This window comes from Setaria italica, chromosome VII, assembly GCF_000263155.2.
Source record: "Setaria italica strain Yugu1 chromosome VII, Setaria_italica_v2.0, whole genome shotgun sequence".
In the NCBI taxonomy this organism is placed as follows: domain Eukaryota; kingdom Viridiplantae; phylum Streptophyta; class Magnoliopsida; order Poales; family Poaceae; genus Setaria; species Setaria italica.
The window spans coordinates 26,676,756-26,696,693 of record NC_028456.1 but is presented as its reverse complement, the minus strand read 5'-3'; the positions used below and the strand labels follow the sequence as shown (position 1 = coordinate 26,696,693).

The 19,938-nt window shown below is 50.9% G+C and overlaps 4 protein-coding genes across 4 annotated transcripts; all 4 read left to right on the top strand.

The window, feature by feature from the left end:
- The first annotated feature begins 4,615 nt into the window (after positions 1-4,615).
- Positions 4,616-6,811, top strand: LOC101770226 (probable pectinesterase 68). The gene is made up of 4 exons (XM_004976393.3): positions 4,616-5,111; positions 5,205-5,394; positions 5,821-6,266; positions 6,374-6,811. Exons 1-4 carry the CDS (start codon positions 4,855-4,857, stop codon positions 6,525-6,527), a joined length of 1,047 nt encoding a protein of 348 aa, XP_004976450.1. The 5' UTR covers positions 4,616-4,854; the 3' UTR covers positions 6,528-6,811.
- A 3,178-nt stretch (positions 6,812-9,989) lies between these two features.
- Positions 9,990-12,625, top strand: LOC101769823 (acyl-acyl carrier protein thioesterase ATL3, chloroplastic-like). Its single transcript, XM_012847556.3, is given in 6 exon segments — positions 9,990-10,783; positions 11,176-11,279; positions 11,533-11,642; positions 11,783-11,878; positions 12,085-12,155; positions 12,157-12,625. Coding segments are annotated over 6 exon segments (834 nt in total). The 5' UTR covers positions 9,990-10,415; the 3' UTR covers positions 12,242-12,625.
- A 1,703-nt stretch (positions 12,626-14,328) lies between these two features.
- Positions 14,329-15,331, top strand: LOC101763607 (acyl-acyl carrier protein thioesterase ATL4, chloroplastic). Its single transcript, XM_004978116.1, has 4 exons — positions 14,329-14,579; positions 14,691-14,791; positions 14,900-15,009; positions 15,119-15,331. Exons 1-4 carry the CDS (start codon positions 14,329-14,331, stop codon positions 15,329-15,331), a joined length of 675 nt encoding a protein of 224 aa, XP_004978173.1.
- A 2,808-nt stretch (positions 15,332-18,139) lies between these two features.
- Positions 18,140-19,931, top strand: LOC101763201 (acyl-acyl carrier protein thioesterase ATL2, chloroplastic). Its single transcript, XM_004978115.2, has 5 exons — positions 18,140-18,196; positions 18,340-18,703; positions 18,845-18,954; positions 19,080-19,175; positions 19,538-19,931. Exons 1-5 carry the CDS (start codon positions 18,140-18,142, stop codon positions 19,652-19,654), a joined length of 744 nt encoding a protein of 247 aa, XP_004978172.1. The 3' UTR covers positions 19,655-19,931.
- The last annotated feature ends 7 nt before the right edge of the window (positions 19,932-19,938 follow it).

Below are 19,938 nucleotides of genomic sequence, written 5' to 3'. Positions count from 1 at the left end.
AAGTGACCGTTGCGCTTGCCTAGCTGCCCCGCGCGGTGCCGCCGGTGCATGCCGCCCGCGCCTGGCGGCCTCTTGCAGTCTTGCTGGAGTGCACCGTCACAACCCTCGCAGCCGCCCAAACAAGCAAACAGCATCCATCGAGAAGCGGTACGGGTGTCGCGTCCTCTTGCGAGGATTTCCGGCCCTTCTGCGGCCTGATCTCGGCTGCATCTGGTGCGTGTGTAACGTTATTCTTGGAACGTAGCTGAAAGAGGTGCCACGCACAGTACAAGCTGGCAAGCTGCTAGCTAGTCCGGAACAATGCAGCAGCGCGTTAACCAGTGGTAAGGCACGCAGTAGATGGAGCAGCTTCACGAACGTAGCACGCTACAGATGAATATTCACCGATCCAAGGTCTGCATTGCACTGTAAAAAGCAGGATGCATGGATCCAACCCGAAAAGGCGAGGTTTACTACTGCTGTCAGTGCATGCACACTGCAGCATGCAGATACCCGTTTTTTTTTTTTGACACAGCACCATGCATATGTGGTCCCTCATCAGATCAGCAGACAAACTGGGAAGTATACCCGACGACGCAGACCAGACGTGATTAGGAGCGAACGAGGACCCAAAAGAGAACAAAGATGAACGATGAAAAGGTTAGCCTTTTAATACTACCCCCGAACTACTCTCATCTCATCTACAAACAATCATCAGCTACTACAAAGAGAATGAAGCACGGACAGAAATTAAAAGCGCCTTGACTTTGCTATTTGCGGCCGGGTTCCGGTGGGGGTACACCGTCATCATGCCGATGCCGGCCGGCCACGGCCCCAGGCCACAGGTCACAGCGCACGCCGGACGCCGCGCCCCGCGCGCGGCTCCCAAGGCAAGAGGGGCCTTTTGTGGGCCGCCGTGCTCTCGCCGTCTCGCTCGCGCCCGCGGCGTGCGTTCGGGCATGCTCGCATGCATGTGCGCGCGGTGCCATTTATGCGTGGGCACGGCGGCCGGCCGGCACGCGCGCGCGTACGTTAACCCTTGGATCATTGCTGTTGTTTAAGGTTCTCCGCGGATCAATTAGTTTATTAGTCTGATCACTCCGGTTCCAGTGCGCCCTGCGGCTCTTGTAGTATGCCGTGGGCGCGACCCAGCGACCGTGTATGTGACGAAGGGAGGGTTCGTACGGTTCTATCTCGTGCCTTGCGGTGGCATTTCTCGGGCCTCTACTGTGACGAAATCGGCGGCACGCTGCAGTCGTTTTTGTTCCATCCGCGGCGTGCTGGCAGGGCTCTCGCACGCTCTCTGCGCAGCTGCAAGCATTCTGTCCGTGTACGCTCGTGTCCCCATCCGATCTACCCTTTCCCGAAGGGCCCCGCGCCCACCTTCATCGATGAGGGCACCCGTAGTGGATGTCGATAGACTTTCCGTAAGCCTCCACGTAGGAAAGAGAAATGGGGAGAGAAGAAAGTGTCGCTAGATGTGGCAAGAGCTGCTAGCACGCGCCCCTATGCTGAGCGGACCCCACCATGTGTTTATCCTTTCTTCTTTCTTCGCATCCTCTGCCTCACGGTCGAAGAGCTCCGCGGTGGAGCGGCCGGTGAGCGCAAGGCGCGGCTGGCGTGGCCAGAGAGCACGGGGTTGGAGCGGCCAGTGAGCGCAGCTCGCTTGACTCGTCTCAGGGACCAGGGAGGGGCGCGGCTGCCACGGGATCCGGCGGGAGGCATCTCGGTCGTGGCGCCATGGGCACAGGGGCGGGAGGGGATGCCAGCGTAGGTGACGTCGCAGGCAGCGGCCAGCGAGCGGGGTGCAGACGCAGCCGGAGGGGTGGGAAGGGCCGCCGGTGCGGCCGGACGGGGGTCGCAGGTAGCGGATGCGGCTGAGGGGTGGGGCGAGCTCGCTGCGGGCGGACTCCGTGAGAGTTAGGGCGGGCGGGCAGTGGTGACCCGTGGAGCTTCGCAGGCTCCGCTGGCAGTCGTGGCTTGACGAAGTCGCGGGTGCTCGGACGCCGCGGCGCGCAGGTCGGCTGCAACATCGTCAAGCTCGGCATCCTCGCCTCATCGCCAGGCCAAGCACCACGAGCCCCGCATGCCCCGCTGTCGGCCGCCGCGCAGTCGAGCTTCCCGGGCTATGCCGTTGGCAGCTGCTTCGACGAGCCATGGGCGTGCGGACGGCATCACGGACGAGCCCCAGTGTGTGCGGAGGTAGGGCTCCAGGCCGTCATCACGAGTCCCGCCACGGCGGCGCGGGGAGGCAGCTATGGTCGGTGAGGGCAGCACGTGGGCGAGGAGGCAGGCCGCGGCACCTAGGTGCCTGGTAAAGGGGCCAGCACGGAGGGGGTGGTGGGAGCTTATGCGTGTCCAGGCCCCGCTGGTTGGGAGCTGCGGCTAGTGGAGGTGGCCGTCCGTGCAGCCATGAACATAGAGTGCAGTGAGAGATGTGATTAAAAAATCTTAAATTGTGGGGTTCACAAAATTTTAAAAAAATAGGTATGAAAACTGATTCATCGGATATCTCATCTTTAACTCATCTTTGCTGCTCTCAGTAGGCGCGTACCAAGTTTCCTCTCTGTAACCATTGCGGTGCCCTGAGGACCATCGTCCAGGGATTTGGTAAAGTTTTTTTTTCCCGAAAACGGGATATAACATATATTAAAGGAGAAAAGTGAGCACAGTACATCCCATTCTTACAGAAAAGACCCTGAGTAACCCTGAAATTACAACAAGGTCCCTACTATTTATTTTCTTTCTCAGAACGAGCTGCAGGCTCCTTCCAACTGTTCGCCGGATTGCACACTCAAGCATCGATCCACCAATCTTCCCGATCCAAATCGAAGGACGGACTCCAAATGTTGGATAACTGCAAGAGATTCTCGGTAAAAGAGCATCAGTCGTCGGTCCCCTCGATCCAGCATCATCTCCGCTTTCCTCGACGATGGATGAGGTCCATCGAAGCCAAGATGCTCCAGCGCACAACTCCGACATAAGCAGAACCAGATCCAGCAACCCATGAATCCACTCCACCAGGCCACCAGTGATAGCAGCCAGCAGATGGAAAGAGCCGCAAAAGATTCACCATGTCCTCCTTCAGTCGACCGAAATCGAACGGAAGCAACGACGGGAACCTTTCGGCAAAACCAAAAGAGAGGCAAAGTAGCATCCCACAAACTTCAACGATGAAGACGACTGGCTCATCTTCGAGGTCGGGGAAGAAGATTATTCGCCCTCGGAGCAGCTCCGCGGCCGCTCCCGGCAACCCTATCTCCACCATCGCCGGCGACGGGGAGGAAACCCTAGGCATAGATTCTAAACTATCTACCCTATATACACCCGCGCGTCAATTCCCCGGTTCTTCTCCCTCTCCGGCGCCAGACCGGCCGCCGGAGAGGAAGGGAACCGGCGAAATCGCCGTCGGGAACCCTGTTCGCCTCCGGATCGCCCCTTTCCGCTTGACGATACTGTAGCAAGGGGATAAGTCTCGTCAGGGATTTGGTAAAGTTGATATGCCGCACTCATGTCCTCACGCGCTGCGCGGTTTCTACGTTTGCACTACGGCTGTGCGCTTGGCTTGTTGCTTTGAGGTATACAGGTTAACAGGTACACGGAGAGAGTATCCAGTGTGTGTTCTTCCCACCACTTCATTACATGCCCCCACGAACGAAAACTACATCTAAAAGTTTGTGGAAATTCTAACAAAAAAATATAGATAAACAGATCGTGCAATCGTTTAATACAAAATTTAAGCTTGAGCAAAAAATATGTATAAGGAGAGAAAACGAGAGAGAGAGGATAAATCAATATGTTAATTGGTGCGGGTGCAATCGTTTGTGCGTGATCAGACAAGCTCAGTTATCTTCTCTCTCTCTCTCTGTCAAATAATTATATGCTCGACGTGCAAGGATGTACCGACCAACACATGTTCAGTGCAGGAACAGCAGTAAAAATGCAAGGATCGAAGAAGCTCCTGCCATTAGAGTAAGGTGACAAGTAACAATACACAAAATAAAAAATAGTAGACCCGAGTACAACAAAAGCTAAGGTACAACGACGCTGTGTGAGCGGCTGGAACATCTAATTCGGCCCCGCAAATACTGCTGGACACTAATAAAAGAACTGTAAATAATCTCACTCGCCTATATATGTTAGATATGTTAGGTGCATTCTAGTATTAGTTAGTTAATTAACCTAGCAGGTGAAACTTAGGTGGTGTGCTCAAAATGTAACGTAAAGGTTACGAATCTCATTACATATGTTTGATTGTGGCTATAATCGAATTCCTTATACTTAAGTAATATCTATACAACCTTGTAGCCTCTCCTCCCCCACCGTAATAAGATACAACACCAACATCGTAATCTGATTACGTTACCAGAATGCAACCAGAGGACAATCATCCAGTCCACGTACCAAATACACTGTAATCTAATTCCCTTTACATTTACGCTACTTTAGAACGAACTAAAGTACCAAACACTATCTCAAAGAAAAGCATCCGTTGGCATCCGACCAAGCCAAGAAGTTCCAAATCACACCTACCTACCGGCTGCAAGGTATAGCTAGCGAATGGAGCGTTCCCGTCTCTGGCCTCCATTATTCCCGTTGGCTCCTCGCCTCTCTCCCACCTCTATATATTCCGCACCCTCTCGCTCGTGTTCGTGTAGCTCTTGCTTCGCTCTCACCATATGTTGTGCATGTGAAGAGAGAGATATAGAGGGTGAGACCGTGAGAGCAAGCTAGCTAGAGAGAGTCACAAGACACAAGCTAAGCGCAGACACACACGCACACACCAAAGTACCTTGTCACTCTCGCACGGGCATTGCCAACACGAATCAGCTAGCGTTTAGGTCATCGTCTTAGTCTCTCGAGCGAGGCAGCAGCATGGCTCGCGTCGTCCTCTTGCTGGTATTGTTAGCCACGCTCGCGGGCATCCTGCCGCCGTCGGCGTGCCAGGCGGCGACCAAGTGCGAGTACCCGAGGCCCTCCGGCCACGGGTACAAGCACCCGGTGGGCGTGCGGAAGGTCGTCGTGGACGCGGGCGGCGCCGGCGACTTCACCTCCATCCAGCAGGCCGTCGACTCCGTGCCGGTGAACAACAATGTGCGCGTCATCATGCAGATCAACGCCGGCACCTACATGTAAAGCCAGAAACTCCCATATAGCTCATCTAGCTTTCTGAGCTTATTTGCTGTATATGCTGACTGGCTTAAGTTCGACCATGAACAATGCAGAGAGAAGGTGCTGGTGCCGGCGTCGAAGCCGTACATCACGTTCCACGGCGCCGGGCGCGACGTGACGGTGGTGCAGTGGCACGACCGGGCCAGCGACCCCGGCCCCGACGGGCAGCCGCTCCGCACCTACAACACCGCCTCCGTAACCATCCTCTCTAACTATTTCACCGCTAAGAACATCAGCTTCAAGGTGAGCACCCGTTTGCCCAGTGGTCCATGAGAACGTCGATCGTACGCGAGGTCACAAGGCGCACAGGGAAAAAGAGATGCGCGTGCAGCCACAGGGGAAAGGGGCACGGTGTGCAGGAGCAGACAAAGTGACAGCACCTCCAGAGTCACAAGTCTGGGCTTGTAAACGCTGCTGCCGTCTCTGTGAATCCTTGCTACCTTTCCTTATGAAATTTTGAATCCGTATAATGTTTTCACTACAAGATGTTACTGTCTTGTATTTGTTGAGTTTTACTTGGAGCAGCAGGCTGCAGAGAGGATTGGCTTCTTTACAGCTTCGGTGGCTCGCTGCCTGGACGAGCAACAAATTTTGGTAGATTTCAGTTAACAATGAATAGGTGCATGCAACTAACTGGGCGTGTTGCGCTCTTTTGTTTGGCTTTGGCAGAACACAGCTCCGGCACCAATGCCCGGCACGCAGGGTGGGCAGGCGGTGGCTTTCCGCATCTCCGGCGACAAGGCCTTCTTCTTCGGGTGCGGGTTCTACGGCGCGCAGGACACGCTGTGCGACGACGCCGGGCGGCACTACTTCCGCGACTGCTACATCGAGGGCTCCATCGACTTCGTCTTCGGCAACGCCCGCTCCCTGTACAAGGACTGCGAGCTGCGGTCGACGGCGGAGCGGTACGGGTCGGTGGCGGCGCACGGGCGGCACGACCCCTGCGAGCGCACCGGCTTCGCCTTCGTCAACTGCCGGGTCACCGGCACGGGGAGGCTCTACGTCGGCCGCGCCATGGGCCAGTACTCGCGCATAGTCTACGCCTACACCTACTTCGACAGCGTCATCGCGCCCGGCGGATGGGACGACTGGGACCATGCCAGCAACAAGAGCATGTAAGCAATTGTTAACGTTCAGCTTCATTCCATCGTACTGCGATTCCCCGGCCGGTCGGGTAATAACCTGTACGATTGCTAACGAACTCCTCACCGGCGGCGTGCAGGACGGCGTTCTTCGGGATGTACAGGAACTGGGGCCCCGGCGTCGACGCCGTGCACGGCGTCCCGTGGGCGCGGGAGCTCGACTACTTCGCCGCCCGCCCCTTCCTCGGCAAGAGTTTCGTCAACGGATACCACTGGCTCACGCCTGATGTCTGAGCAGACGCTCGACAGAGCCGCCACGGATGTGTTACAGGCCGCTACAGATCTGTTGCAGCAAACCAGATTCATTAATACGTACAGCACAAAACACAGAATAGTAGAACACCATTCTGTAAGCTTCTACTTCATGCATATAGCGATGCAGCAGCAAGTATAGATATCGAGATTCGTTTAGTCGTTTCCAAAGTGAAGTACGATTCTGTACAAGATTTATAGAGTTTCGAAAACATTGTTATAGTATGTACCAATGTAACTATGGGGGTGTTTGGATCCTTTGCTTATTTTTAGCACGCGTCACATCGAATATTTAGATACTAATTAGGAGTATTAAATGTAGACTATTTACAAAACCCATTACATAAGTGGAGCCTAAATGGCGAGATGAATCTATTAAGCCTAATTAATCCATCATTAGCAAATGTTTCCTGTAGCAATACATTATCAAATCATGGACTAATTAGGCTTAATAGATTCATCTCGCCGTTTAGCCTCCACTTATGTAATGGATTTTGTAAATAGTCTATGTTTAATACTCCTAATTAGTATCTAAACATTCGACGTGACAGGTGCTAAAAATAAGCAAGAGTAACCAAATTAGGCGTGTATATAGTGAGCACTGAGCAGTAAGTTCTTTCGTTATCTGTTTGTATATGAGATCTTATCTATGCAAGTCAGTAGTGTTTTATATATTCTATTTAACTTGCAAGTCATGTTTGAAAACTGAGCAGTGAGATCTTATCTATGCCTTGAATCTACAACACGGCTCGGCGTCGCCTCCCGCTCAGGCGACACGTGCAGCGACCCGAAAAACCAGCCGCTGTCACTGCTCCCTCACCTCACCTCCACCTCGCCGCCGCAGAAACCCGTGCGGCCGTGGCGGGGTGTTTTTGCCCTGTACTGGTTGCGTCCACTTGGATTTGCCGTGGGAGACACCGCGACGCAGCCATGGTGCGAGTAGGGTGGCAAGGTCGCGCCGGCACGGCGGTGTTGACCGGATCTATGGGGCTGCGATGGTGGCGCGGCGACACAGAGCGAGGAAGCGGCCCGACGGCCATGGGTTTGGCGAGCAGGCGGTTGGGTCGACGAAGGAAGCCTCGGCTTCAAGCGGCCGTGCGTCCGGAGCGGCGCGCGGAGGCCGCGCCACGGCCGCGGTGGAGGCCTAGCATGTGCGAGTGGGAGCTGCACCCGGAGCGGCGCGAGGACGCCGCCCTATGGCTGGTGTCGGCCGGAGTGGCGACCGCGCGATGGAGGCCCGATGCATGCGAGCGGTGGTTCCCTGTGCAAGGCGAGCAGCAGCTTGGCGCTGGGCGGGGCGGCCGTGTGATGACGGCGCCCGGAGCTGCACGACGACGGCCATGGTGTCCACGCGTGAGGTCGCGTGGTGGTGGTGGTTCGGTGATAGGCGCAACTTTAGCCAGGCGTTGGTCGAGGCTCCGCGCAGCGGCGGCTAGCGTGGGGCGGGGAGACGAGGTCTTGAGGCGGCGGCCCGCACGGTGCGAGGAGGCCGTACAGTGGCGGCGTTAGGGGCGGGGTGAGGGCGGTGACGACCGCACACGGCAGTTGCCGTGTGTGCGTCGTCGATGCGGTGATGTGCACCAGAAGATGGGTTACGCGCGATGGGAGGACGCACGGCGGCGGCGCCGCTCCTTGGAGGGCTTCCATGGTTGTCGTTCAGGGAGTGCCGAGCTGTGTACGTCTAGTGGGTAGGGATGGGATGCTCCTAGCGAAAGCCTTGTCCGGCGTTCTTGCTGGTGGCGATGGTGTCGTTATCCCCGTTGGGGGCCTCATCTTGAGCTCCATCCTTGCTGCATGGGGTTCTCTTGGTGAAAATCCTGTCCAAATTCTGGACGAGCGATGGTGACGCCACTGGCATCGTCCCCTCCTTGGAGGCGTCGTCTTTAGAGACCTAACTCGGCTTATGGCATTGCTGGTGACGCGATGATCATGGGAGGCTGCAGCCGGTGGCGGAGGTCCTGTCGGGACAGGCTTGCGGCGCGGCAAGGCGGCATGGTGCAGGATGGCAAACTTGATGGGGGGTTGCTAAACTCACGAGGAGTCGATCGTAGTTGTGGTGGCGGCCAGGGGTTGTCACATTTTTGTCGGGTTAGCTGCTTGCAGCGGATTGCGGCGGCTAGCGTTGCTTAGCAACTGTAAGTGCGGCATGGGACTGCGTCGAAGGACGACGCTTGCAGCAACAACATCGTGGGACGACTTGGCTTGCAGTGGATTATGGCGGGTTCCTCAGCTTTGCTGGGCTACTCTGGTGCGGTACATCGTCAAAAGGCGATGCAAGCGACTACTTTAGCTTGCTGACACGGCAGCGATGGCTGTGCGCGCGGGTGGAGCAATGAGGCGAAGTCAACCTGCAGCGGCGGCGGCTTGGCTATTTGATGGAGACCTTGGGAAGTAGGGCAACATTGCTCACCATCCCGATGGCGATAAAAGAAATGGATCCGTGACATGGAGTGATGTGGCGGGCGTGGTGAGACCCCTGCACGTGGTGTTTCTTCAAGGCGACGAGAGAGGTGGAGTCCAACGGCGGATGTGGCAAGACCCCCGCGCATTTGTGTTATCATGGTGGCGACTGCGAGGCAGCCTGCGAGCGTTTCAGGTGAAGTGTGATGTTGCAGCGGTACTACGACGAAGGGTCCCGCACGGCGGTGGCCTTCTCGGTGCGGTGCGGTCTGTTTCTCTTGGTTCCTTGTCAATGCGGGGTAACGCCTGGAGGTTTCAGCGACTATATGAGAGTAAGAATGTTGGTAGTTGTCGCGATTAAGCTTCGGTTCTGCTGCCGTTGTCAAGTGGAGTGGTGCGGCCGCGTTGATGTCCAATCCAACCATTCGGTTTTGGCGGGTTCAAGTTGAGTTGAGTGGTTCCCGCCCCAATCCATTTTTTTTCTTTTCTTTTCCTGCTTATAACCTCCCAAGGTCGTAATTTTATATTTTTTTCTATTATATAGATAGAAACTCGCACTATTAGTTAAAAAAAACTGTTTCATGCGTCTGGACTAACGGAGAGTGCTTTGGCGCGGCCATCACAGTATGCAACAGCTCGGTCCCTAGAGCATCCCAGGAAACATCACTCCAGGGAAGTCAGCTTTATTGCAGGTTCAAATCATGGAATCGACTCAAAGGATGCATGATATGTGTGGCTATTCTAATTCTGGACCTAACGCTTTCGATTTTGCCAATCAATTCCGCCTGCAATCGTAGCATACAGTATAGAGAGTTCCGCTGACCGTGCATCCATGGACCGGAGCTCGCGGCGTGAAAGTCTGTCCGTGCATCCATGGCCGGCCGCCGCCTCCTCGTTAGAGTGTGCGGATGGTTTTTGGGCGGAGCCTGGATGGCGGGGCGTCGGGCGGAGGCGGCCCCGAGCACGGACATGAGCGCGGCTGCGCGGGGTTCGGCGGACTCGGATAAGGCCATCGCCGGCTGCGTGCCGGCGTTCAACGTTTTTTAAAAAAGCACCCTAGACCGGAAAACTTTACACAAAAACCCCTAGTACACCAAGACCCCGACTCCGCCATGACCGCCGAAGGTCTCCCCTCCCCGCGCGGCTCCGGCGACCCGCCACGCAGCCTTGCCGTTGCGTGAGGAGCTCCGCTCCTCCTCCTCCTCCGGATCTCCCTCCCCGTTGTCCCGCCGAATCTATCTTGCCTCGTCCGCCTCCCCCCGCCATCGCCATCGTCAGGGGCCGGGCGGCGGCCTCGCGGGGCGCCGGGTGGCCGCGGTTTGGCGCCGCTGTTCAGGGCAGCATTAAGCTCCTGGTGCTTCCGGGAGAGAGCCCGGTCGGTGCCGTGGTGCTAACGAACGGGGCGCTGCCTCGGGAGTCCCAGGCTCCCGGCGCGTCGTGGGGTTTCCCGCGGGCGGGAGGAGGAGACAGATGGAACGGCAGCGTTTGGCAAAATCAAGACGAGTTGGTTGGTTGGGTGGCACCGTGGCAGGCTGGCTGCCTCCAGCACTACTAGTACCTTTGGCCAAGCTGGCAAGCGGCCGCGCCGCACCAGCCCACTCCCCGCCCGCCCGCCCGCCCGCCCGCCCGCCGGCCGCAATGCAGCAGCCGTTCGCGCGCCTCGTGCCCATCGCCCGCCCCACGCTCCCGCCGATCCACGCCGGAGCCGCCGGCCCGAGCTATCCACCCGTCCACCGGGCCGCGGCGCTTCGCCGCGCGCCGCTCACCGCGGCCGGTCGGCGCGCGTACCGCCCCCTCGCCGTCTCCGCCCAATCCGCTAGTCCCGCCGCCGGCTTGAGGTATATCTAAAGCTCTCGTACTTAGTTTATTCATGGGATGTGAAATAGATTTTGCCAAATTGCGGTCAGAAGGAAGAAGAGTGAAATTGTGGGCACGCTGCTGTTGTTTTGGAACATAGCTACCTGGGAAGGAGGATCTACTAATTTTTGCCGATGCTGTAGTATAAGAGTGCGCAAATTCATTTCGGAATTTAGTGATCTGTGCATGTTGGTCGCTACCTTTGCCATTCTGTGTTATCTTTAGCTGGAAGCTTTGACCGTGATTCCTTGAGGAACATTCGTAATGTGGAATTGTGGATGATAATTTAATTCCTGTAAGATATATTGTTCGTTCAAACTGAACTTCAGATGCACATGGATGCAGAACTGTTGTTAATCCTTTTGATTTTCAGGCTAGACCGTGATTTTTTCGAAGTGGAGATGAAGGTGCGTGATTATGAACTTGACCAATATGGTGTTGTTAACAATGCAGTCTATGCTAGCTACTGCCAACATGGTGAGTTCCATCCATAGCAGAAACTCAGGAGTCAAAATAACCGGTAGTTTACGCTAGTACTATTGGTCAGTATACACAAGGATCTAGATAGCATCTAAAAAATCCACACTCCATATCCTGTTATCATGGTTTGTTCTTGTAAAACTATTTCTAGTTCCATATCCTGTTATCATGGTCTGTTCTTGTAAAACCAATTTTAGTTTAGGTAGCATATTCAGTCTTATATCCTGTTCTATGCCTTGAACTTGAGCAGGTCGTCATGAGCTGCTTGAGAGTGTAGGCATCAGTGCAGATGCAGTGGCACGCGGCGGCGAGTCACTGGCCCTCTCTGAGCTGCACCTCAAGTACTTCGCTCCTTTGAGGGTAACTTTCCCAAGCTGTGCAGAAAACGAAAATTCAAGAATTTGATGAAATTCTGTGAGCTGGAAAGCTTGGATTATGCATATCACCACATGGCAGTTTCTCTTAGTTATGATGCCTCCTTATCTTCTTTGGACTACCAGAGTGGTGACAAGTTTGTCGTTAAGGTGAGGCTTGCGAGCATCAAAGGTATACGGATGATATTTGAGCACATCATTGAGAAGCTGCCTAATCATGAGGTGTGTCACAGTTACATGTTCAGAACAGATAGAATAAGAAACTCTGCATTTCAAGCACTTCTGCAAAAAAAATTATTATGTAGCCACAACCTGGGTGGGATTGTGTCACCAGTTACCACATACAAATCGCATATTATTTATACAAACCATTCTATACAGATAAAGATGCATATATTAAAATTCCCACTCCCTGTTTCTCTTTGCAGCAAATTCTGGAGGCAAAGGCAACAGCTGTTTGTTTGAACAAAGACTACCGTCCTTCCCGCATACCTCCTGAACTTGTCCAAGCTGCAGATCTACTCATCAAAGGACAGTGAAGGGTCAAGTGAGAATGCAAACAATCGCAATAACAGTTGCAACTAATTTTGGAGGCAAAGATAAGGGCTGTTTGCCGAACAATAGACTACCACCCTATCTCGAGAACTGTTATCCAAGCTGCAGCTTTATTCATCCAAGGGACAGCAGACCAGTGATTGCGTTAATAATCATAATAACCGTTGCAGCTGATTGTGGAGGCAATGATTTCAACATTTTGTTTGAAAAAAATACTACCGTCCTGCCCATGTATCTCCAGAACTATATCCAAGCTGCAGCTCTTCTCATTCAAGGACAGCAGATTAGCAGAGGCTCGTAGTAACAGTAGAGCTACAGTCCGTCTGCATTGTGATTTTGTATGTGTGTAATTGTTGGTCTGATACATTTGATTTGCAATGTATATTTTTAGCAAAGAAAGTTCGTTTAACACTGGATGATGCAGCATGAGCTTCAGGACACATACATCTATTAAGAATAGGAAATACGCAGTGCCCATGGCTCAGATGTGAGAATAGATTGCATAAAACTGTCAGCGCCAAAGCGATATTTAAGAACCTCCCATACAAATTGCCTTAAAAAAAGTCCAAGTTTACTCCCCCTCAAGCATGGCTTCAGCAGGGCACATGCAAATCACAGGAAGTGGTGTTGGAACCGGGCAAAACAAATGAACTGCATGCTTCTGCTTGTTTCATACCCCTACTACAAAACAATTCTTCCGTCTTTTGAGTTTTGACACGGAGATGATCAAAGCAAAGGACTGCCTCTTGGTATGAAATAATGATTATAGTAATCCAAAGAAAGATAGTTTCTGCCAGACGCTATAAATAGGACTAGACTTCAAGAAAGAAAGAAAGTGTACGACAGTAGTCTACACACCAGTTAATTTCTGCGTGCTTGAGTTTTGACGTAGATGTCAACCATTTTACTTACACGGTGTTTCTGAAAGTAAATTAACAGTTAGCAACAATGTGATTGCATTTTGAGAGACAAAGGTGTGGAATTTGCATTTTCCATTTCTGAAGTAGGTAAGTGTGTTCACCATGATTGATAGTTAACATGCTGGTGCTCCTTTGGTTATTTCGGTTGCATTTCCAGCAACTTTTAAAGGACGTACGAACCAACCGTCTGCTGTTCGTCATTTGTGAGGCGTGCCCGCAATAAAAATTCAACACCATGGGACACGACTGACTAGTTTAATCCGAACCCTTTCGTCGTCGTTCCCTATTAGTCATGAGTAATAATCAAGACACGATGCTTCTACACGTCATGTTAGGCCTTCATCCTGCATGACTCGGCGGACCCACTTCAAGGTGTCCCCACCCGTCATCCACTTCCAGGATACCTCTCGGCAACGGCAGAACCCACCAAACCCATCGACGGTCAAGGCCACGCGCCTCCAACTTGACCTCGATTCACACACGCCTCCTCAAGCTCATCAAGCTCAAGCTCAAGGTACTTGAACAGTCTGAAGCCCAACTCCACGAGAAGTACAATCCAGTGGTCATGGGCTCCAGTAGTCAGCACGGTAGCCCAAACTCGCAGCTGGTCCTTGTTGGATTAGTTAGACTAGACCAAGCTCATCATACCTCAATTAGTTATGTTTTCACAGTGAAATCTGTTCATCGGGCTCTAAGTATTAGACTTAGAATGATGGCTCACATTTTCTTAATTTATTTTAGTAAGAAAAACAATGATATTTTTTAGTGGTAGGAAATACGTTCGCCGATAACGAAACATGTGAGACGATTTTGTCAATTTAACATCTACGGCTCAGTTTTTCTCATACATTGTGCGTGTGTGCATTTACAGAATGAGCAAACTTTATGTGCATATAAAGCATTTTCATCCATATTATGTTTTAAGAAATAGAGCAGATGAAATGGCAAAGCCCAATGGCGGCTCGCCCACACACAGGATTGGAAACTTTTCGGAGTAAAACCCCACGACGAGGACAGTTGAATAGCCGGCGATTTTCGGGCCATGCTGCTTTGATTCTCCGTCAGACCGTCACCTATATAAGACGCCACGCCTTGGCATAATGGCATCAACGATCAGTGCGATATATCTAACGCTGGCCACTAGATATCCAGAGTTCAGAAACGAACCTGCCACCACAGTTCGCTCGCCGATCGCCAATGCAGCAGCAGATGGCCGGCCTCGTTCGTCAGGTCACCGGGCTCTCCCTTCGGCCGCGCCCTGCCGACGTGAGCTCCGGCATCCATGGCCAGCACCGCGTGGTGGCGCACGTGGCTGCGCGGCCCAAGTACTGCCGGCTCCGGGGAGCGGCTGCCATCGCCGTCCCCGAGACCAGCCGCCAGCTGCTCGACCAACAAGAAGTTCGCCCCAGCAACGACACCGCATCGAACCCGCTTATTACCACCATCAGGTCCTCTTCGATCCCTTTGCTAATTTGTTTCCAGGAAACCACCATGCCCCCTAGGCCCTAGCTGAATGATAATCCTGATGAGATGTCTGCGTGGTACGAGAAAACATGCAGGAAGGACAAGTTCTTCGAGATCGAGATGAAGGTCCGCGACGACGAGCTCGACGAGTACGGCGTCGTCAACAACGCCATCTACGCCAGCTACCTCCACAGTGGTAAGCCATCGTTCATTCTCCTACACTTTTTTTTAAGAACTTCATTAGACACGCATATGTATCTGCGAGCATATCTATCAATTCTCTGAGCCGTCGTTATGTTGCCAGGTCGTGACGTGGTGCTCGAGCAGCTGGGCATCAGCGTGGACTACTGGACATCCACGGGCAACGCCATGGCTCTCTCTGAGCTGAACCTCAAGTACTTCGCGCCTCTCAGGGTACACGCCTGCCTTCATTCGTTCGCTATGAACGCATGCATGGAAAATTCCTCGTGAAAGGAAAATAATCCCGCAGATTTTACTTATATTTATATACTTGCATCGTCAGAGTGGTGACAGGTTCGTCGTCAAGGTGAAGCCCGTGCAGATCAAAGGCGTGCGGATGATCGTCGAGCACATGATCGAGACCCTGCCGGATCGTAAGCTCGTATTGGAAGGCAGAGCGACCGTTGTTTGCCTCAACAAAGACTTCCGTCCAACTCGGGTGTTCCCGGAGCTGTCAGCGAGGGCAATGGAGGTCTTCTCTTGCAAAGTTGCTTAAAAGGTTAACTGAGGGTTGTAAGATTAAAAAACAAACACGACGAAGAAGGAAGCAATATTCTACAGACTGCTTTCACGATAGATCATTTTTCTTCGTTCTACGCTGTCATGGTGTATATGGTTCAATTTAATTTGTTTCGCCTAAATTTGTACCACCAACAATGTACGAGATGGATATAAATAAAAGAGCGGAGAGATGCATTGTTTGTTCAAGTTACCCTCAACAATGCGAACACGAACTGGGATGCAAGCTTAGGTTCTTAGGTTCTTTAATCTGGAATTGGAACTTCCCTTCAGTTAACTTGTTGGTGTTGCATGCAAAACAGAACATAAAGTTTTTTATGCCTATTTTCTTGTAAAAGTAAAACAGGTCATTTTTTATTTTTGATATTGATATTTGCTATAGTTGTACAGAAAAAGCGAGAAACTATTCAAAGCAAAGTCAAAGTTCGTGAACATACTTAAGGCATTATGTTGTCAACGAACGGGTTAACACAGTCTAAGCTGGCTATAACGCCCATAATGTTTATCTTTGGTAATTCCCAGAGACTGCAGATTCTGTGGTACAAGTATTATTATCTCTGAAATTTATAAGGTCTCGTGGAAAGCTAATTAGAAGTGACTCTGTCATGACCGTGCAAATCAAGAGGTGAAAGGGGCAACAATAACGGTACAATATAATCCACCACCCTCAAGAATGAAACATAGAGAATGTTGTACGTTCTAACTTCTAGCAAGCTTCCTCTTCTGCCGAGCAACCAGGACTGGAAAAGGAGACTCCCTGTTACCATCGGGATAAATTCGCTGTAGTCGATCGCTTGGATTCTTGTGGAGCACGCGCCGGAGTAGATTGCGCCATGGCTTTGGCCTGCGACGTGATCGATCTCCTGGGACGGTGTGGGTCGAGTCGAAGCTGTCCCGATCTGTTCCGACTAGATCGATCTAGACTGATCCCGTCGGGCAAACCCACTCTCTCTTCTCTTCTCTGGTTCACATCCAAATCCAAATAATTATTTCCCACTCCTTATCCTTCCCAATCCCACCCATATCCAATGGATATTAATTTTGTATTATATATATATATATCCAATTGATTAATTATACCTTCCCCGTACCCTCCACACCCCATTTCTAATGGGTATATAATTTTTTTACTCATACCCTTCCCATTTGAAGTGGGTGTGCATTTGAGGAGAAAGTATGGATATCCGGTGATAGACATAGCATTGATGTTGGTTTATCTGACACGCATGACTGTCCTACTGGTGTATCTTCCAGAGTTGCTAACGGAGTATGGCAGTTCTTCTCATCCATGGATGCTAAAGTTCTTCTCATTTTGCAATTTTCCTCGCTACGGTGTGTTCACCGTGATAATTGACAGGTGTTGCAACTTGGCATGTTATTTAGGTTGATGCATAATTTCCTGTAAAATGAATAAGCGACCCACTTCAAGATGGCCCCACCCGCCATCGACTCCCAAGAATACCAAGGCAAACGGCAACACCAACACTTTGCCATCTTTTTTAAACGAACCAAGCAGAAGAAGGTACTTATTATATTGATAAAGAAAGAGGTGTATACTGAGCAAACAACAACCTTACAACAACTACAATTAAAATGGACAACTCCACCAGCAAATGGCTTCACTCGTAGTCACAGTATGAGACACAAGGTAATACCTACCAAAGAGATAAAGAAATCTCTACCAGCAGCTCAAAAAAAGCACGACCTTTAATTTCAAACAATTTCTTTAGCAGCACTTGCCATTACCAAAGCCATCAACGGTCAAGGCCACGTGCCTCCAACTTGACTTCGATTCACACGTGCCTTCTGAAAGCATCTCAAGCTCGTACTAGATGAGCAGTACAGTCGGAAACCCAACTCCGAGTACAATCCAGTGGGTCCTGGTCCTGCGCTCCTGTGCTCAGCTGTCATAGTAGCGAAAACTTGATGCCGGCCCTGAGACTCGGTGTAGAGTTTCGTTACCAGTTTCTAAGAACATCACGTATTTTTACAAATTTAGCTTGACGAAGAAAACAACACTATACACGATACATAATTTAATTTTAATTAATTTAATTTTAATTGTTGTGCGGTGTTAAGATTCGAACCCTAGGTTCTCACCTTTGTTTAGGTGGGGTTTATACCCCCTTACCCACCCTCATTTTTTTATGCTGCTGAGATCAAATGCAACGTACTCCCTCCGTTCCAAATTATAAGTCGTTTTGACTTTTCTAGATATATAGATATTATTATGTATCTAAACATAGGGTATATCTAAACGCATAACAAAAACCTATAAATTAAAAAAGCCAAAACGACCTATAATTTGGAACGGAGGGAGTACGAATTATCAATTATGTAGACACTTACAATTGTGCCTACATTGAATACTAGCGTAGCGTGGAGATAAAATGAATTGCTCTTAGTAGGATTTTAAAAGTATGCTGGGTTTCATCTGCACATAAATTTCATTCATGTGAAGTCTAATTTGTCTCTTCGTTTCATACCGCATCAATTTTTTTTCGTGCATGCCATTTATCGAGATGAACAGCCTGTTCGCTTCAGCTTATCAGCTACCGAACAATGTTTTTCTCTCACAACAAATCAGTCGTTTCAGTTTTTCACCCGACTTATAAGTCCAGCCGAACAGACCAGAAAATCCATGCGCATGAAACTTGCAAATGGCCGAGCAAATGGCAGAGCAAGCCCGGTGGCTCGCCCACACACAGTATTAGAATTTTGGGAGTAAAACTCCACAGGCCACGGCGAGTAACATTTGAATAACCGGCAATTTCATTTCATGCCCATGCCTCGATTCTCCATGTACAACCTATATAAAGCTGCCACGCATTTGCCATCAAAGGCATCAGAAGATTCAGAACGCTGACCAGCCACCAACATATCCACAGTTCGGCTAAGAACGTAGTACCTGCCACTGCCACACCACCATTTATTCGCGCTCGCAAGATCGCAATGCAGCAAAAGATGGGCGGCCTCGTTCGTTAGGTCACCGGGCTCTCCCCTCGCCTGCGCCCTGCCGATGTGAGCTCCGTCGCCCATGGTCAGCACAGCTGCGTGGTGGCGCGCAACGGCCGGGCGCGTCTTGGCAGGGTCGTCGTCACGGCGGCGCACGTGGCTACGGGGCCCAAGTACTGCCGGCTCCGGGGCGTGGTTGCCATCGCCGCCCCCGACGCCATCAGCCGCGAGCTGTTCGATCAGCGAGCTCGCCCCGGCAATTACACCGCGTCGAACCAGCTTACCACCATGAGGAAGGACAGGTTCTTCGAGATCGAGATGGAGGTCCGCGACGACGAGCTCGACGAGTACGGCGTCGTCAACAACGCCATCTACGCCAGCTACCTCCACAGTGGTCAGCCATCGTTTGATTAATTTATTCCAAGATGTAGCAGCTCTCGAAGATTATCCATTATATTATTCCTAGCTAGTAGACGCACGGCACGTATCTGCGAGTATCCATCAGTTCTTTGAGCCGTACGTATCACGGTATCAGGTCGTGACGGGATGCTTGAGCAGCTGGGCATCAGCGTGGACTACTGGACGTCCACGGGCAACGCCATGGCTCTTTCAGAGTTGAACCTCAAGTACTTCGCGCCTCTCAGGGTACATGTCTACCTTGGTTCATTTGCTGTGAACGAATGCATGGCAAATTATTCCTCGTGCAATAAGGAAGATCTCAAAGAATTTACTTACGTTTTAACAATTTATTACATGCGTTGCATCGTCAGAGTGGTGACAAGTTTACGGTCAAGGTGAAGCCTATTCAAATCAAAGGCGTACGAATTATTGTAGAGCATATGGTCGAGACTCTGCCACATCGTGAAGTGACCCTCAGTTCCAAAATATAGGTTATTTAAATTTTATTCTAAATCAAAATTGTTCAAATTTAATTAAATTTATAAATATATATATATATATATTAACATCTACATATAAACAAATATACTAAGAATACATATTTCATGGTGATTTTAACAAAATTAATTTGATGTTGTAGATGCTGGTGTATTTTTTTATAAACTTCTGGTCAAAGTAAAGAAAATTGACTTAGGACACATTTAAAGCATTGTAGTTTGGAACAAAGGGAGTACACACAGGTACTAGAAGCGTGTTATATGTGTTAGGTTGTAAATGATCATAAGCATATCTATCTCACAAGTCACACCTTTGTTGCTACTCTTGGCAGCTCGTATTGGAAGGCAGAGCGACCGCTGTTTGCCTCAACAAAGATTTTAGGCCAACTCGAGTATTTCCAGAGTTGTCAGCAAGTTTGATGGAGGTCTTCTCTTGCAAAGTCGCCTAAAAGATTACGAGGATAATCATAGGGGGAATAACAGGAAATTATACTCACTGCTTTCGCATGTATCTTGTATGCTGTCAAGGTGTATATCAGTATATGGCTTGATATATACTTCAATTTGTTTCGCCAAATTTTGTGCCTACAATGCACGAGATACATGTAAAGAAATAAGAGAACCGAGGGATGCACTGTTTAAGCTCTCTCTCTCAACAACGCGAACATCTCTTCAGTTGACTTTGCCTTGGTGGTGTTGCAAGACAGAACATAAGAGCATCCCCAGCCGGCTT

Excerpts from the sequence above, each read along its gene's own strand:
- LOC101770226 (XM_004976393.3), top strand. The coding sequence starts at position 4,855 with ATGGCTCGCGTCGTCCTCTTGCTGGTATTGTTAGCCACGCTCGCGGGC. Across the intron at positions 5,112-5,204 it reads ATCAACGCCGGCACCTACAT|AGAGAAGGTGCTGGTGCCGG; the intron begins GTAAAGCCAGAA and ends TGAACAATGCAG. Across the intron at positions 6,267-6,373 it reads CATGCCAGCAACAAGAGCAT|GACGGCGTTCTTCGGGATGT; the intron begins GTAAGCAATTGT and ends GGCGGCGTGCAG.
- LOC101763607 (XM_004978116.1), top strand. The coding sequence starts at position 14,329 with ATGCAGCAGCAGATGGCCGGCCTCGTTCGTCAGGTCACCGGGCTCTCC. Across the intron at positions 14,792-14,899 it reads CGCCAGCTACCTCCACAGTG|GTCGTGACGTGGTGCTCGAG; the intron begins GTAAGCCATCGT and ends TTATGTTGCCAG. Across the intron at positions 15,010-15,118 it reads AGTACTTCGCGCCTCTCAGG|AGTGGTGACAGGTTCGTCGT; the intron begins GTACACGCCTGC and ends TTGCATCGTCAG.
- LOC101763201 (XM_004978115.2), top strand. The coding sequence starts at position 18,140 with ATGCCTCGATTCTCCATGTACAACCTATATAAAGCTGCCACGCATTTG. Across the intron at positions 18,704-18,844 it reads CGCCAGCTACCTCCACAGTG|GTCGTGACGGGATGCTTGAG; the intron begins GTCAGCCATCGT and ends TCACGGTATCAG. Across the intron at positions 18,955-19,079 it reads AGTACTTCGCGCCTCTCAGG|AGTGGTGACAAGTTTACGGT; the intron begins GTACATGTCTAC and ends TTGCATCGTCAG.